The sequence below is a fragment of the Camelus dromedarius genome, unplaced genomic scaffold (assembly GCF_036321535.1).
Source record: "Camelus dromedarius isolate mCamDro1 unplaced genomic scaffold, mCamDro1.pat HAP1_SCAFFOLD_114, whole genome shotgun sequence".
In the NCBI taxonomy this organism is placed as follows: domain Eukaryota; kingdom Metazoa; phylum Chordata; class Mammalia; order Artiodactyla; family Camelidae; genus Camelus; species Camelus dromedarius.
Window position 1 is genome coordinate 2,752,469 of NW_026989787.1, and position 15,736 is coordinate 2,768,204.

Here is a 15,736-nt window from a genome sequence, read left to right on the forward strand (position 1 = left end):
CATTTAAAAAATATAATTTAAATGTATTAATTGTATTATGTGAATGATTTGGGAAGTTTGTTTCATGCCAAGGTATATGTTATATATCGCCAAATGGAAAATATATCAGAAAGGAGAGAAATGAGGGCTTTCACATAAACTGACTGTCCATAACGTAGGTAAAATTTCAATAAAACCAGTCTTCAGTGCAAAAACCTCATCTTGGTGTTACATAAAAGTAAATGAAAAAGGACTATGTTAATGTATCATTATTTCATGTTACATAATAGCCCCAAACAAACACACTGTTTAACTATGAGGCTTGCAGAAATGCTATTTGCTTTTTTCACATAAATACAGAAATGCAGAAAGGTTCTAAGGTAGAATAAGCATCTTAGTGGAAATAATACAGATTTGAGCATTTTACATGATATATATATTTATTGATACAAAATTTGGAAAAGTAATTACATAGTAGAACATATGTATGAATGTGAAAGCAAGATTAATGAAAGAAAAAGAATGTGAGTCTCAGGGATAAAGGTCCAGATGGAAAGGGCAAATCAGGGAGTTTTGGAGAAATCGAGAAATTGATGGCATGCCAATTTCCAAGGCTGGGTTACTTCCACCAAAGGAATAGCAGAGAGAGAGATGAGAGGCCCAGGAGCCAACCCTGGGGCACACCCACAGTGTATGTTTGGGAAAAAGAGGAGACATTGGCAAAGGACCAGCAAGTAGACCAAAAGCAGAAAGCAGACAGAGCGATGGGCTGGAGTTTAAGTGAAGCAGGAACACGGGGGAGGAGGGATGGAAGAGCTGGGTCAAATGCTGCCTAGGGTCTACGCATGATGAGGACTGAAAATTGACCGCTATATTTAGCAACGTGTGGTCACTGATGGCCTTGACAGGGCAGTTTCCATAGAGCGAGGGATCAGGGGAAGAGACAGAGTGGGTGTAAAAGGGGATGGCTCAAGAGAAGATGCAGACAGTGAGTTTAAACAACTCCTTAAAGATTTGCTGCAAAGACACAGGGTGGCAATTGGTGGGGGTGAATTAGGGTCAAGGAGTGCTGTTTGTTTCTTTTAAGAAGATGGACGTTTTTATACTGATGGGAGCCAACTAGCAGGAGAACAAAATAGATGAGGTAGTGAAAGAGAGGATGGTTTTGGGAGTGACAACCCAGAGAAGATGGGAGGGATGGGGCCCTGGGGACTTTTCGAAGAATTGGCTTTCGATGTCACCTGTAATAAGAGGTGGGGCACCGAGAGTGAGGTCACAGACAACACTAGGTGAGCGGATGTGCTGGGAGTTGCTTGTGAAACTTCTCTTCTGTTGGCTTGTTTGCTTGTTCAAAGTAGAAAAGTAACCTTACCAGCTGAGGGACGAGGAGGAAGAAAGAGTTACTGGAGCCATGAGAAGAAGATAAGAAAGAGCCTTCCAGGGAGAATGGGACAGTGAAAAGAGCAGGGGGAGATGGGGGAGTGTGCTCCCAGAAAGTTACATTTTCTCTTTGACGTCCCCAAATGTGTGATGTGTGATTACCCTTCCTGCTGTCTACGAAATAAAAATTAAGTATGGTTCAGAGGAAATGCTATTTCATTCTAAGAGGCTATCTGTTTCTCAGGAATGGCCATCTTAAACTGCAAATATTACAAAAAATGTTGAAAAGATGAACCTGTGTACCTAAAATCCCCTATTTTCTATTAATCTGGTTACTATTTAATTCCCCTATCAATAACTCATAACCAATACTGCCATGATGGAGGTACACTGATGCTTAAAAGGAAATGAGATCTGTATCCTTTTCCTAAATTCCATGGCTTCCTTAATATACAGTTCCCCTTGGAATTTAGGAATGTCTGGTATAAGAAGTGAGAAACAGTCTGAGAAAATCCCGGCTCAGAATTACACAGCACAACCGCATCTCAGAAGTATATACAGCCGTAAAGAATTTTAGAAGCAAATCTCCGTAACTACTCTTAAAGACTTTTGCAAACCTGGGCCTGCCCAGATGTTTCCAAACTGGAAAGTGACTCCAATCACTTGCCTGGTACCGGACCAGAGGCTGGCCAGCCTTTTCTGTAAAAGCGAGAGAGTAAATATTTTCAGTTTTGCAGATCATTTTGTTGTAACCATGCAGGTCTGCAATAAGAAAGCTAAGAGCACTGGGAGACAGGAAACAAATGGGCATGCCCACACCCTCCCTTCCACTCAGGGCAGCTTCTCTGTGGTGGGCAGTTTTGCCACAATGACTTGCTTCTTTGTTTCCATTGGTTTCTTTGTTTCCACCTTACTGCTCAAGCTCAGAAATTCAGGTGGTCCTGGTCCTTCAGCATCCATGCAGAGAGAAGGCTGAGCGGGGTTGGGAACCCCACCTGATGGAGAAGAGAGATTGCTGGGAGGGACACTACGGTGGCCACCATGACACGAGACAATCACACCTTCTGGGGTGAAAGGGAATGAAGACAAGGGAGGGACAGAGCAGTGGGACCCCTAGGTCACCTGCCAGGCTTTCTCTCCCTCCACAGCCACCCTGGGTGCCTGGGGGGTGTTGGGATTCAGCTATGGTGATTAGGCTGAAGGGACTCAATATAAAGGACCATCCAGCTCCTCACTAGGTTCCAAACGCAGCCCCTCAAAGTCCACCCTCTGAGTTTCTGGAACTCAGCTGGAAGAATAAATGAGCAGGCCAGATCCAGAGCCCAAGCCAAACACGACGGTGGTCACGTGGGGTTGTAACCCCATGCTCAGTGGTAGGGGACGCCTTGCAAATCTGCAGAAATCCCTGTTCCACCTCATTCCTGGGGGAAACCCCAGATCTCCTTCTGCTCTCTCTGTTCTTCTCTTGATGCTATTGTCCTGGATGGATGCAGAGTCTTTGAACCTGGCCCTCCAAACGTACATAAGCAGCCTGTTCGATAAAACAAATTATGCACTTTTTCACATTTGCCAGTTTTTTGATTCCAGAAATTTTGCGGGACTCATTCTCACAGTCTCCTGTGCCCCCACCACTTGGTGGCCCTCTGCTCATGGAAACACCATTTCCCACAACTGCACCCTGCCTCCCAGCTGGTCAGAGGGGAATGTCCCAAAAAGACACAGGTGTTTGTGAGGATCCTGCCCCCAGCAGAAAGCCTACTCCTGGAGCCACGGACAGGGATCTGGCCTCCTGAGCCGCTCAGCTCTAATTCAAAGCCTAAACTGGGGGCCCCGAACATTGCTGAATGACTTTCTGAGTCACCTGGACTGGAGGGGCCTGATTTTTCTTTCCAGGATTGGATGTAGTGCAGCCTCCATTTTCAGGGCTGACATTGACGATGGATCTAGTTCCCCCCTCTGCACCGCAGGAAGGAGAGGCCCTTCCATCCCACAGCTTGGAAACCCAGCCCAGGTAAGTTCTGAAGCAGTGTATCACTGCCAGGTCCAGTATCCCTGCAGAGTGGCCTCTGTCCCTGAATGAGCCCCTTCCCTGGGAATTTCCTGCCCTGACACAACCACACCCCAGTCTGTGCCAGAGATCTGGGGCTCTGTGTGTCCAGGGCACACAGTTGGGACCTGAGCCAGGTGTCCCCTGGGCCTCAAGGGGGAGAGGTCTGCCTCTGCATCAGGGGAAGGTGATCCCTCATGGCTGGCAGGACGGTCTCAATATGGACCTCCAGGAGCCCAAGGAGAAGTTTCCCTGCAGGTGTTAGAAGCCATCATCAGGAGGGCAGGCCCCTCTTTGTGCAGACCATCCCGCAGTGCTGGGCCCACGTGCTGACCACAGAAACCTACATGTCCCCAGGTTACCCCAGGCAACCTCACAAATTCGTCACTTGGTGACCTGGGTACCACGGGCTCATTGGCCATCCCATGAGGGTGGTCCTTGCAGGCATGGTCTCCAGGTGCTCCCGTTAAGAAATCCCCCTGGGTTTCTATGGTCACAGAGCCCACACCAGAAGATTCTAGTCCTGCAGTGACCACCACAGCAGTCACCTCCCCTGTGCATGTCCAGGAACAAATGACAGCAATTTATTGCCAGGAATCGTGATGAAAAAGGGGGTGGGATTCCATACTAATTTTAGGATCCTGGTAATTCACTCTGCACCCCAAAAAGCATCCATGAGAAATGTGTTTATTGGGATATCTGTGCCCCTAGAAGAGCTGTTCCTCAGGGCTCCTGGGACCCTCCAGCCCCTCTCAAGTTTCTCAGAGCTTGGGTCTAAATTTCTATCTCCCTCCTTTGGTGTACAGCCACCTGTGTCTCGTGATCACAGGTCACTTTATTGCATGACATGGCATGTTCTTAGTTCTCGTCCTCCACCCCTGCACTAGACTCCCACGATGTTCCCACTGACCCTTGGCTCCCTGGGTGGGTCAGGGGGCCCTAAGTCTGCACCCTTCACTCTCCTCCTCTACCCCCAACTCTGAGGCCACCCCTAGGTGGACTGGAAGGTGTTTGTAAATGAGTCTTACACAAGGACATGACTGGACAAAGCAGGGCTCCACCCCCGGAAAGCACACCTGCTCCCTTCTCTGATGAGGACCCCACAGCCCCACATTGCCTCCAGGGGTCTACTCAGCACACAGTCCCCCAGTTCTGGGCAAGGCGTCTCCCTGGAATCCTTGTTCCAGGCAGAGTCTCTCTGTCCTTCTGAGTTTAGAGTTGTTCCCATGTTCCTGAGCACCAAGGTGCCCAGCACAGACCCTTCACTGACCTGGAGAGACAAGGAAGATATGTGGCCACAGGTATCACAGGACACACCTGCTGGGACCCTAGGCCAAAGGGCCATCCTTCTGCCTTCTCAGGTGTGGATCCCATGGTACCTTTTTGCAGGGGGCCCAAATGGGGAGTGGGGCCCAAAGCAGTTCATGGGGCTCTCTGGGCAGGGAAGACTTGGGCCAGGCAGCCTTGCCTGGTTTCCCTCCTGGGGCACTCTGAAAACCCCTGCTCCTCTGGCTGTGGCTGGAGGCCCCCCAAACTTCAGGGCGGGGCCCTTTCTCTCAGCCTCCACTGCCTCCAAAGCCACGCTGGAGCTGGCATGGGGAAAGAGCTTTCTTGCCCTCTTGTGGCCAAGCTACCAGAGGTGGATGCTGCGGGGAACTGGAAAGAGAGTTAGCAGTTGATCAGATGTGAGTGGTTAGGCAATTTGACACCCTGTCAACTAGCCTTAAACATTGGAAAGAGGGCTTTCCCGGGAAAGCTGGAAGTTACTTTCAGTAATTTGTTTAAAGATTTCTTTTTTTTTCCCTTAAAGACCCATAAAACCTCTCCCAGGTCATTCCTGGTATGGACCATTATCCAGGGATCAATCGAGAAATGCAGGAGGAGAGGGGTGGGGGTAGGGGAGAGGGGAGGGGAGATCAGAGCCCACAGAGAGGAGATGCCCCTCCCAGGAGCCACAAACTGGGCAGTGGCTGCTGGCATCCAGCTCTCCTGTTCTCAGGCCCATTTCATCTGTGGGGTGTTTCCAAAAGAAACAATGGTGGAAGGGCCATGGAGGACCCCTAGACCTCCCAGAATAGACAGGGGGAGCAGAGTCACCATGCTGGCCCAGGGCTTGGAGACAGACCTGCAGTGGAGACCACAGGTCTTCTGAGAAGCCAGTTTCAAAATAAAGGCAGTATGCGCTGCAATACCCATTTCGAGCAATTGCTTCATCATAGACATGTAATTTACATAGTTCTTCTCACCACGAAACTGTGTTCCCAACACGCTACATGAATGACGGCTTCAACACACATTCATTTCTGAGATGTGAAGAAGTGTAGAGCCGCTCTTTCGTCCAGCATAATGGGCATGGTTACACCTAGGAAAGCTTACCAAGATTTCTCAGCAACAGCCAATTTCGAAATAAAGGCAGTGTGCACAGGAAAAGCCGGTTGGAGTGAGGGCTTCCCCATACACATGTAAGTTATATAGTTCCCCTCACCATGAAACGCTGTTCCCAACATGCTACATGCATGAAGGTTTTGACACACATTCAGTTCTAAGAAGTTAGCATGTGGAGAGCCGCTCTTTCATTCAGCATAAAAGGCCTGGTTACACCCAGGAAGATTTACTCAGATATCTCAGCTGGTTCCTTCACCCAGATTCAAAATAAAGGCCGTTTTTGCTGGGAAAGCCTGTTGGAGCGTGTTCAGAGCTGTTTCGGGCTCTGTCCCACCTGGAGGGTGCAAACCCCAAACTCCAGAATGAGGGACCAGGACCCCACCAGCCAGGTGGTGTTGCATTTGCTGGGGAACAGTGATCTTTGGGTTAGATATTTTGCAGCTCTCTCTAAAACCTGTTTTGACTTAAGTTTGCATCCTAGTCACCAGTTTCAGGGCAACAGAAAAGGCATATCCTACATCCCTTTGCACTGAAATCTTCCCAAAAGAGCAAATATTTGCCCATGAAAATACCAGCTGCTCTTCTAAGGCCCCCTAAATACCCAGCAGTGTGGCCGGTGCACTCTTGATCAGGAACAGAATGAGAGGGAACAGCGGTCTTCCAGCAGGCTTGGCCTGGTGGCAGCTGCTCTGTGGGTCCGTGGTGGAAGGGCCATGCAGGGAATCCTGTTTGAGGGGCCTCTGTGCACGTCTGCATTATGCTCTGAGGTTTCATACAAGGCTCCAGGCATCCTAACTGGTCAGATACAGCCCCCACCCTCGGGCTGGAACCACCAGTACCTCAGTACCTGTAACAGGGATGGTGCCCGGTGTGGGGAGAGGTCATGGGACACTCCGGGGGCAGGGGCAGTGGTGCTGGGGAAGGCAGGGGTGCAGTGAATGGTGGAGGGAGCAGGGTCCCTTGCTTGGGGGTGAGAGTTCTTGGGGATACCACAGAGCATGGCACACACCATCCCCACCCCATACCCCAAATTCCTAGCCCCGCCAACACAGGGGCTTCTCTAAACCCTCTCATGGTGGCTCGCCTGTAAGACCGCACCTAACCCGGCATCTGGCACCCCTGCCCTATCTCCCCTCTTAGGACAGATCCCGTCTCCTTGGAAACTGCCCAGCAGCGCGTATTCAAGGCCGGCAGCGGGCCTGGCGGATCTGCACTTCAGGTGCCCTAACTGGCCAGCCGTTTGTGCCTTGGCTCAGTCCTCTATCTTGCCCAACGGCAGCCTGGGTCCACGTCCGGTGCAAGGGGAGGCCGCGGAGCCCAGGCTGAGCCACACACACGGACAGGTGAGGGTGCCCCCGCCCCGCTGCCCCACCGCCCCGCAGCCCCGCCCACTGGTGGCAGCACCGCCCCAGCATCCGGCCGGCGCCATATTCAGGTGAGGATGTCTGCTCGGCCCCGCCCGCCCCGGCCCCGCCCAGCTGCCCCATAAGCCTCCCCACAGCCCCCGTCCTGGCCGAGCCCTGGCTCCCATTGGCTCCGCAATTTCTGCCCTCTCACGTCTAGCCTCGGGAGGACACAGACGCAAGCGCTAGAGGAGGGCCCCGCGGCGTTGCCATGGCTACATGCGCCGCGCTCTGCGCGGGCCGGTGTGAGCTTCTGGGGCGGGCAGCGGGCTCCGGAAGTATGCAGCTACCCGGGACCATGGCGGTGCTTGCTGCTGGGGCTGGAGGCTTGCTCGCCTGGGCGACTAGTTCTGGCCTGGTCAGTAGGCGGCTGACATCCTGTCTGGGGCGGCGTCCCACAGACGGTAAACGTACGGCCGCGCCGTTGGCGGGGCCGGCGGACATGAGCCGGGGTGGGATCGGGGTTGGGGCGGTGGCCGGGGAGGGCTGTGGTGCCGGGGAGCGTGTTGGGGCGGGGCGGGGCAGGGCTTGGTCACAGCCTCGGGCTTTCCTCCCCGTCGGGCACTGGGGCTGGGACCGCGAGTCCGGGTAGCCCTGCTTGGCCGCGGCCTCCCAGAACCCCCGGGAAGGGCAGGCGGAGGACCTGTCTTTTATGAAGCGGGGCCTTATCCGGGTTTTGAAGAGCCCCAGAATCAGATGTTGGAATGGGGTGGTTTATCAGCCTTGTTTATCTGCAGGGAAATTTCAGTTCCATCCAGATGTTGGCTCCTTTGGTAAACCTCAGGAATAAGACAAGGGTCATTGCTGATTAGCAGTTATCTAGGGCTTGACTCAAAATAGACTGTGCTGAGTGTAGGGATGGTAGATGGGCCTTCCCTCTCAAAGTTGGCAGTCTTCTGGGATTAGAGGCCCCAGTTGAGGATTACATCCTCATCTGCGGTAATGGAGGTTGTGGGAACATTAACACAGAGAAGGGAGGAGTGTGGCTGCGGTAACTCATTAAAGAAGCCAGGACCCTTGCCTGGCTCTTGTGTAGGAGAGTCTCTCCTAGGGTAGGGCAGCAGTTATCAAAGTGTGTCTGAGGCCCCTGAGATGCAAGACTATTTTCGTAGAAACGCCGGTATGTCACCTGCCTTTTGCACACTCTTGCACTCCCGAGTTTCCTGTGGGGATTTCCAGGGAAAACCTTGTCTGTGATATCACAAAACAGGGAATTTAGAGGCAGAAAGAATTCAGAACTCACCAGTCCAAAAGAGTTTTGCAGAAATTAAAATCACTGCTCTTCTTCTCATTAATGATTTTTGTTTAGAAAAATATACTTATTTTTTGCTTAAGAGTATTAATGGTAACATGTAGTAGGTTGTTATTATTTTTAAGTGAAATCATAAGCATTTTTTAAAGTTCTTATTTAAGTTCTAACACAGGAACTATTGATAGATTTAACCCACATAAACAGCAGCCTTTTGGAGTCCTCAGTAATTAAGAGTGTACAGGGGTCTGTAGGCCAAGAAGCTTGAGAGCCCCTGGAGAACGTGTGCTCAGGTACTAGTCAGGTACTTAGCGTTGTTAGACAGATGCCAAGATGTCTTCTGCATGTGCTCCCGGACTCGAAGTAATTGGCCACATGGAGATGGGTGGGCAGTGCCTCCACTATACAAACCAGAAGCTGGTGAACGTGTCTTGAGTGTAGGCCATGTGCTGTGCAGGGATTCCCATTGTATCTGTTCTATCTAAGCCTGGATTCCTGTGCAGAGGCTTGGCCCTGAAGACCCGCTCTCCTTTGCTCCCTGCCAGGTACATTCTGTGTGACGTCAACCCTCCAGAGGGCTTCAGCCTCTGTAGAAGCGTCTGTATCCACATCGCCTTCCTCCTGAAGACCCTGCTGAAAATGGAGGAATCGGTGCTGGTGATACCCCCTTGGGGCCGCCTCTACCATTGGCAGAGCCTGGACATCCACCAGGTCCGGATTCCCTGGTCTGACTTTTTTGATCTCTCAAGTCTCAACAGAAACATCCCTGACACTGAGTACGAACCGTTCATTGCAGGTGAGATGGTGATCGTTTAACTGGGGCCAGACGGTTGTTGTTCTGGTTCCGATGTGAACATCGGGCCATTTTGCTTCGGGCTTGTCGGTCTGCTAAGGGGTCCTGCTCATGTTTCCCGCACTGCAGGTGAATTTGGTCTTTCCATAGTTTTTCTCAGGAAATAGATCTGAAGTGTATGAGATCTGTGTTCCCTCCGCTCTGAAAATCCTGGCCTCCTGGTGAGATGGAGCGGTGACAAGAAGGCCACTGCCACACAGGCCTTGTCTAAGGAGGACTCACTCCCTGGGCAGTAAGGGCCATACTTACCTGAAGGAAAACACGATGTGTGTGTAGCATGGGCCACGTGCTGGAGAAGGTATGTAACCTCTCATTCAGTATAATTTGGTCCTGCTCAAGCTTCCCATTTTACTTTCCGTAAGAGGTAAGAGTTGAAGATTTTCTTTGAATAAAGATATTTAGAGCTTATCTTTTTCTTTAATTGAAATGTGGTTGATTTACAATGTTTTGTTAGTTTCAGATATACAGCTGTTTTGTTAGTTTCAGGTATACAGCATAGTGATTCAGTTGTACATATACATAGTCTATTCTTTTTCAGGTTCTTTTCCATTAAAGGTTGCAAGATACTGAATATTTTCCCCTGTGTTCTGCAGTGAATCTTTGTTGTTTGTCTATTTTACATATAGTAGTTTGTAATTGTTTATCCCAAACTCCTAAGTTAGTTTTCTAAGTCTGTGAGTGTGTTTTTGTTTTGTAAATAAGTTCATTTGTATCATTTTTAAAAATTCCACATACAAGTGATATCATATGATACTTGTCTTTCTCTGTCTGAGTTATTTCACTTTAGTGTGATAATCTCCAGGTCCATCCATGTTGATGTAAATGGCATTATTTCCTTCTTTGTTATGACTGAGTAATATTCTTCTATATCTAAATTCTACATCTTTATCCAGTCATCTGTCTGTGGGTGTTTAGTTTGCTTCTATGTCTTGGCCATTGTAAGCAATGCTGCTGTGAACATTGGGGTGCAGGTATCTTTTGGAATTAAGGCTCCCTCTGGATATATGCCCAGGAATGGGATTGCTGGATCAAATGATAAGTCTTTTTTTAGTCTTTTGAGGACTCACCATACTGTTTTCCACAGTGGCTGCACCAAACTACATTCACACCAACAATGTAGGAGGGTTCCCTTTTCTCCACAGCCTCTCCAGCATTTGTGGTTTGTGGATGTTTGAATGGTGGCCATTCTGACTAGTGTGAGATGATAACTTATTGTAGTTTTGATTTGCATTTCTCTGATAATTAGCAATATTGAACCTTTTTTTCATATTCCTATTGGCCATTTGTATATCTTCATTGGAGAATTGCTTGTTTAGTTGTTCTGCCCATTTTTGGATTGGGTTGTTTATTTTTTTTTCTTATTAAGTTGTATGAACTATTTATATAGTCTAGAATTTAAGCCATGTTCAGTCTCATCTTTTGCAAAAATTTTCTCCCATTCCATAGGTTGTCTTTTTGTTTTGCTTATGGTTTCTGTTGCTGTGAAAAAGCTGATAAGTGTAATTAGGTCCCATTTGTTTATTTTGTATTTTATTTCTGTTGCTTGGGTGTAATGCCCTAGGAAAACATTGCTGAGATATATATCAAATAATAATTTGCCTACGTTTTCTTCTGAGAGATTTATAGCGTCTTGTCTAATGTTTAAGTCTTTAAGCAATTTTGAGCTTGTTTCTTTTTTTTTTTTTTTTTTTGCTACTCTATTGTATGCTTTCGATTTGTGGTTATCTTTTTTTCAAGTATATCAACCCATTACCATATCTATTTCCTTTAGACTGATAATCACGTAGGCTCCAACACATCCTAAGAATAATGAGAAAAAAAAAAGAAAGAAAGAGAAAAAAATCTATCTTTTCATGCTACCGTCTCCCATTACCAACTTTTTGTATTTTGATGTACTTTTTCTTTTTTCCATCTTCATGTTTATTGTCTTGTAACTCGTTATTGCATTTCCAACTATGGTTTCCCGTTTGTATAGCATCCTGCTTCCTTTCTGTTTAGAATAGAAACTTTTAATGTCTCTGTTTGGTTCAATAATGCTGAATTATCTCCCCAACCCACTCCCCCCCTGCGTCTCTGAATCCTCAGTGCAGGGAAGCCAAACCATCCTTGCCTTCATCGGTTCTGGGAAAGCAATCTTCAGAGTGGGAAAGAAAACATTGAAAAATAATATTCTGTGTGTTGCTTTCTACCCTTGCCCAGAGAGTGAGAATCACCTCTGAAGGCGGAAGAAGAAAGTTGGAGGTGCGGGGCACAAAGTCTTTTGTCCTTTTGCTACTGAAAAAATGATTGCTTTTGTAATTAGTGATGATGCCCTTTAAATTGGTGAGATCGAGATTCTACAGCTTCAGCGCCTGTGAATAACCAGCTGGGAGAAAGCTCTCCTGGGCCCCTGCAGTGGGAAAGGCAGCCCCTCTGAGCACCTGTTCTGTATTCTTCCTGACTCCACATGGGTTTGCTACGCACCGCACCGTGCAGGACGATGCAGTTACCCGAGGTGGAGGACGGGGAGACCCCTGCTGGGTGGAGAGCCACAGGAGCCCACATTTGAAGGACAAAGTGAAGAGTAGTGGGGCGGGCATAGGAGGAGAGGATGGTTGAGACCCAGGATGGTGTCCTGGAGTCCAGCAGGCGAGGCTGGCGGGGCAGATGGGGCCCTGGGACATGGGCAGTCCTTGAGGGATCTGAAGCAAAGATATGAACCAAGAGACTGGATTCGTGTGGGCGTACAGCGCCCCCTGGAGGCCGCGGGGCAGTGCAGCAAGCCCAGGAGGAGCGGGCAGTTCCCCAGAGTTGGGTTGACAGGTCACAACCAATTCACTGGGGACCGAGAGGTACCGAGATATTGTTAACATTTTGTCCCTCTTCCTGGAAAAAAAAGCTGCTTCCTGTTGAATAGCCTGTGTCGTTAGTGAGAATTAAAGACATGAAGCAACATTTCCTCAAAAGTCATCCATTGTGTAGTTGTTAATAAGGGTCAAATTCAGACTTGAATAGACTAAATCAAACATTCATCATCGGATTTTAAAATCCTTTAAAATAAAAATTCTTGCTGTCTTTGTTCTTCATTTCAGGGTTCACTTGGTGATAATAATAGTAAACAAAGCAACAGCAAACCCTTACAGAATTCTGTCCTGCTGTTCCAGGAACTCTGTGTTCACGACAACCCAATGAGTTGGCACTTTACATGAAGGACAGTCATTAATCACACAGCTAGTAAATGGCAGACCTGGGACTTGAACCCAAGCTGTCTGGCCCCAGAGCCCCCTCTCAGGCCTTTCACTGCAGCTCATCACTTGGCATGCCCGACACAGGCCAGCATTAAGGAGCAGCGTGACCTTGGCCAAGGCTGCTTCACCGCTTGGTCTCTGTTTCCTCATCTGTAGAATGGGGGTGTGGGCAGTGAATTCTGTGAGCTCAGTGGTCACTTCCTCTAGCTCTGCTATTCTACTGCTTTAAGTTAATTTATTAAATATCTGAGCCTCTGAATGGGCCACCCTGGCGCTTTGCTAGGACCTGGGTTACGGAGAAAAGTAAGATCAGCCTGCTTCTCCAAGGAGCCTGTCTCCCTCCATGGGAAACAGCTGCAAGGCCCAGGTTCCCTCGCTGGCGGTTGGGGGCTGGGCAGGAAAGTCTGATAGAAGATGGAGGCAGAGCCCCTCCGAGAACAGTGTTGGCCACACAGCTCTCAGGAACGGGAGCGTCTGTCCAGGCTGCTGAGAGGGTTGTCCTCGTGAGGCCAGCAGCCCCCCCCAAATTAAGCCCTCAGGACAAAGATCCAGCCAGCCCTGCAGTGTCACCATAGAGCCAGTCCATCCTCATCACTGTGCCCCTGTGCTCCTTTGTCCTGGGGCCTCTCTTTCCCCTACACCCAGAAGACTCTTCTCCCTCTCTTCTCTGAGTGTCCCCTCACTTCACCCGTGGTCCCTGCTTCTGGGCCACCATCTCTGGAGTTGACACTTTGCCCCCTCACAACCCCCGTTTGATAAGGAGCCTGGGTTTGCCTCCTTGTGCTCACTTTCCCCCTTCAGATGATTGCTCCTACTCTCCTGGGAGCTCCTGGAAAACCCAGGTCCATTCCTAGCAGTGCCTGCCACCCTGGCCTCCCTGCTCATCTGCCTCAGTCAGGAGCACCTGGACCACCAGCTCTGTATTGCCTCGCCTCCTACCATCAAGACGTCAAATTTCATTCTCCCTTCTCCACCCAGTGTGGTCATTTTAGGGTCTTCTTCTCCGTCAGCCTGAGCCAGACACCCCCCATTCACCCTACCCCCAGGCTCATACCCGGGCGTGTCTCCACCCCAGGTCCAGCCTCTCTCCTTTAAGTGCCCACCTCTAGCCATCCAGCTTCTTCTCCACCAGCCTCCCTGGCCCTCCTTCACCCTCACTGGGGCATCATGCGCTGACTCCTCTGCTTTCCTGCCTGTCCACATTCCTCTTACTTCCACTTCCCCACCTTCCAGCTCTGCATCCACAGTCAGCACTCTCTTTATGACAAACAAAACCCCCTTGAGCCTTGACCTTTTCAGTTCCTCACCAGGCCGACTTCCATCTCGGTTCACCCAGCTCTATTTGTTCTGAGCCTGCAGGCAGCAGGCTCTCCCAGTACAGGTTTCTAAGACTACAAATCAATGCTCACCGTGTTGCCACTGCCAGGCAATCCTCCAGGGTTTCTCTAGTGAGCACATTTCACCACTTATCACTCAGTGGTGTCAACATTCTCTGCTCTCTGCACACCTCGAAGCTTCCCTCTGTCTCTTCCCTGACTCCCAGCAGATGGCCTTGCCTCCTGCTTCAGAGAGAATGACATGTTACTGGAAAGGAACTCGCTCACCTGCAGCAAATCTGCTCACCTCACCTTTTATCTGTCCCTATCCCACCTGGACTCTAGCTGTAGTTCTTAATTCAGTGAGTTTAGTTGACATATATATACACAGTTAAAAGCATAGCACACTATCGCCTACCTTCTAGGGCTTATTGTTTCAATTTAACATAGAGTGTGTGATTCATCCACTTCGCTGCATGTACCTGCAGTTCATTTGTTTTAACTGATCTTAAGTGTTGTGTGTGTGAAAGTAACACAAGGCAAGGGTAAGCCAGGATTCAGGATGCTGGTTACTTCCTGTGAGAAGAGGCCAAGTGCAGGTTAGGGCACAGTATGTCACTGTCAATAGTCCTGTTCTGATGCTGGGTGATAGGTTCACAACTGTTTCTTATAATATTAATTTTAATACATAAATACTTCTCAAAGGCACCTAAGGTGAGATTGTGTCATGAACCAAGGCATACAATGGGTAATATTACATCATTATTGTTATGTAATCTTGTTATAAAATATATTAATCATAATCCTACATTGTTATGTATTATATATTATATAGATGCATGAATTATATATTATGTATATAAATACCTACATACGTATTATATACTATCTGATAATAAATAAACAGAACATATTATGGTAGTATATCTACTATTATGTATTATTTAATAAATAATAACATACTGTATCCTGTTATATGACATGGCACCTAATCTTTAATCAAATAAAAATATGCCACTGTATGTAATGGTAATTAATAAAATTAAATGAAAAAGCCCGCAGCTTTTACCGCCAACACCGCTTCAGCTGTCACTATCTTTTTTCTTCCCTTTCATGGCCGAGGTCCTCACAGTGCTATCTGTTCCCCCTTCCATCTCCTTGTCCTGAGCCTTCCTCTTCCTCCCATCCCATGCTGCCTTCTGCCCCGTGGCCCCTCTAGTCACCAGCGGCCTCTGAGGCACTGATTTTCGGAGATGGTCTCAGGCCCCTGCTCACCTGCCTGTCCGCCGCCTCTGCCACCGCTGGTGGGGGCGGGGTTGGGGGCAGAGTGCACCTCTTGTCCTGGAAGAGAACACAGCACAGACTGTGACCAGCAGCAGGTGTGGCCGGGAACTGCAGAACTGGGGGGAGACCCAGACTGTCTGCATCCAGACTGGGGGCTCTTGGAGTGTGAAGAAACCCAGTCCTCACTGCCCCTGAAGTGAGGAAAACACCCTCAGGTGAGTTAAAGTACTTAAGACCTAGGTCTGTTGGCTGGAAAGGACAAACGGGTCCCTAAGGGGAGGGTAGTTGATGTTCCAGGCCCCACCAAGGCCCTAAGGGCTGGCGGGGAACCAGGCTGGATGCTCCACTGGACCCGGTGCCCCCACGGGGCTGGGGACTTCGGGAACAAGCAGAAAACCCTCAGTCTCTGGGGGGAACGGGGCAGTGTGGGAGCATCCCTGCAGCGAGTCAAGTGACGTCAGGGCTTGTGGGATCCGTTTTTATGGCCACACTGAGCCTCAGCAGAAGCCACGGCAGGAGTGGATTCCTGTCTCTCCAGGTGCCATCTTGTCTGAGTTCCAGGATTCAGACCCGATCCCCTGGAGTTCTAGGACAGTTATACACAGAGGCGGCT

At 49.1% G+C, this 15,736-nt stretch overlaps 1 protein-coding gene across 1 annotated transcript; it reads left to right on the top strand.

Annotated features, from left to right (window-relative positions):
- Positions 1-3,296: 3,296 nt before the first annotated feature.
- Positions 3,297-14,861, top strand: LOC135320677 (GDP-fucose protein O-fucosyltransferase 2-like). The gene is made up of 6 exons (XM_064483800.1): positions 3,297-3,370; positions 6,932-7,010; positions 7,174-7,226; positions 7,325-7,552; positions 8,989-9,239; positions 9,366-14,861. The coding sequence occupies exons 1-6, from the start codon at positions 3,297-3,299 to the stop codon at positions 9,401-9,403; spliced, it is 723 nt and encodes a 240-aa protein (XP_064339870.1). The 3' UTR covers positions 9,404-14,861.
- The last annotated feature ends 875 nt before the right edge of the window (positions 14,862-15,736 follow it).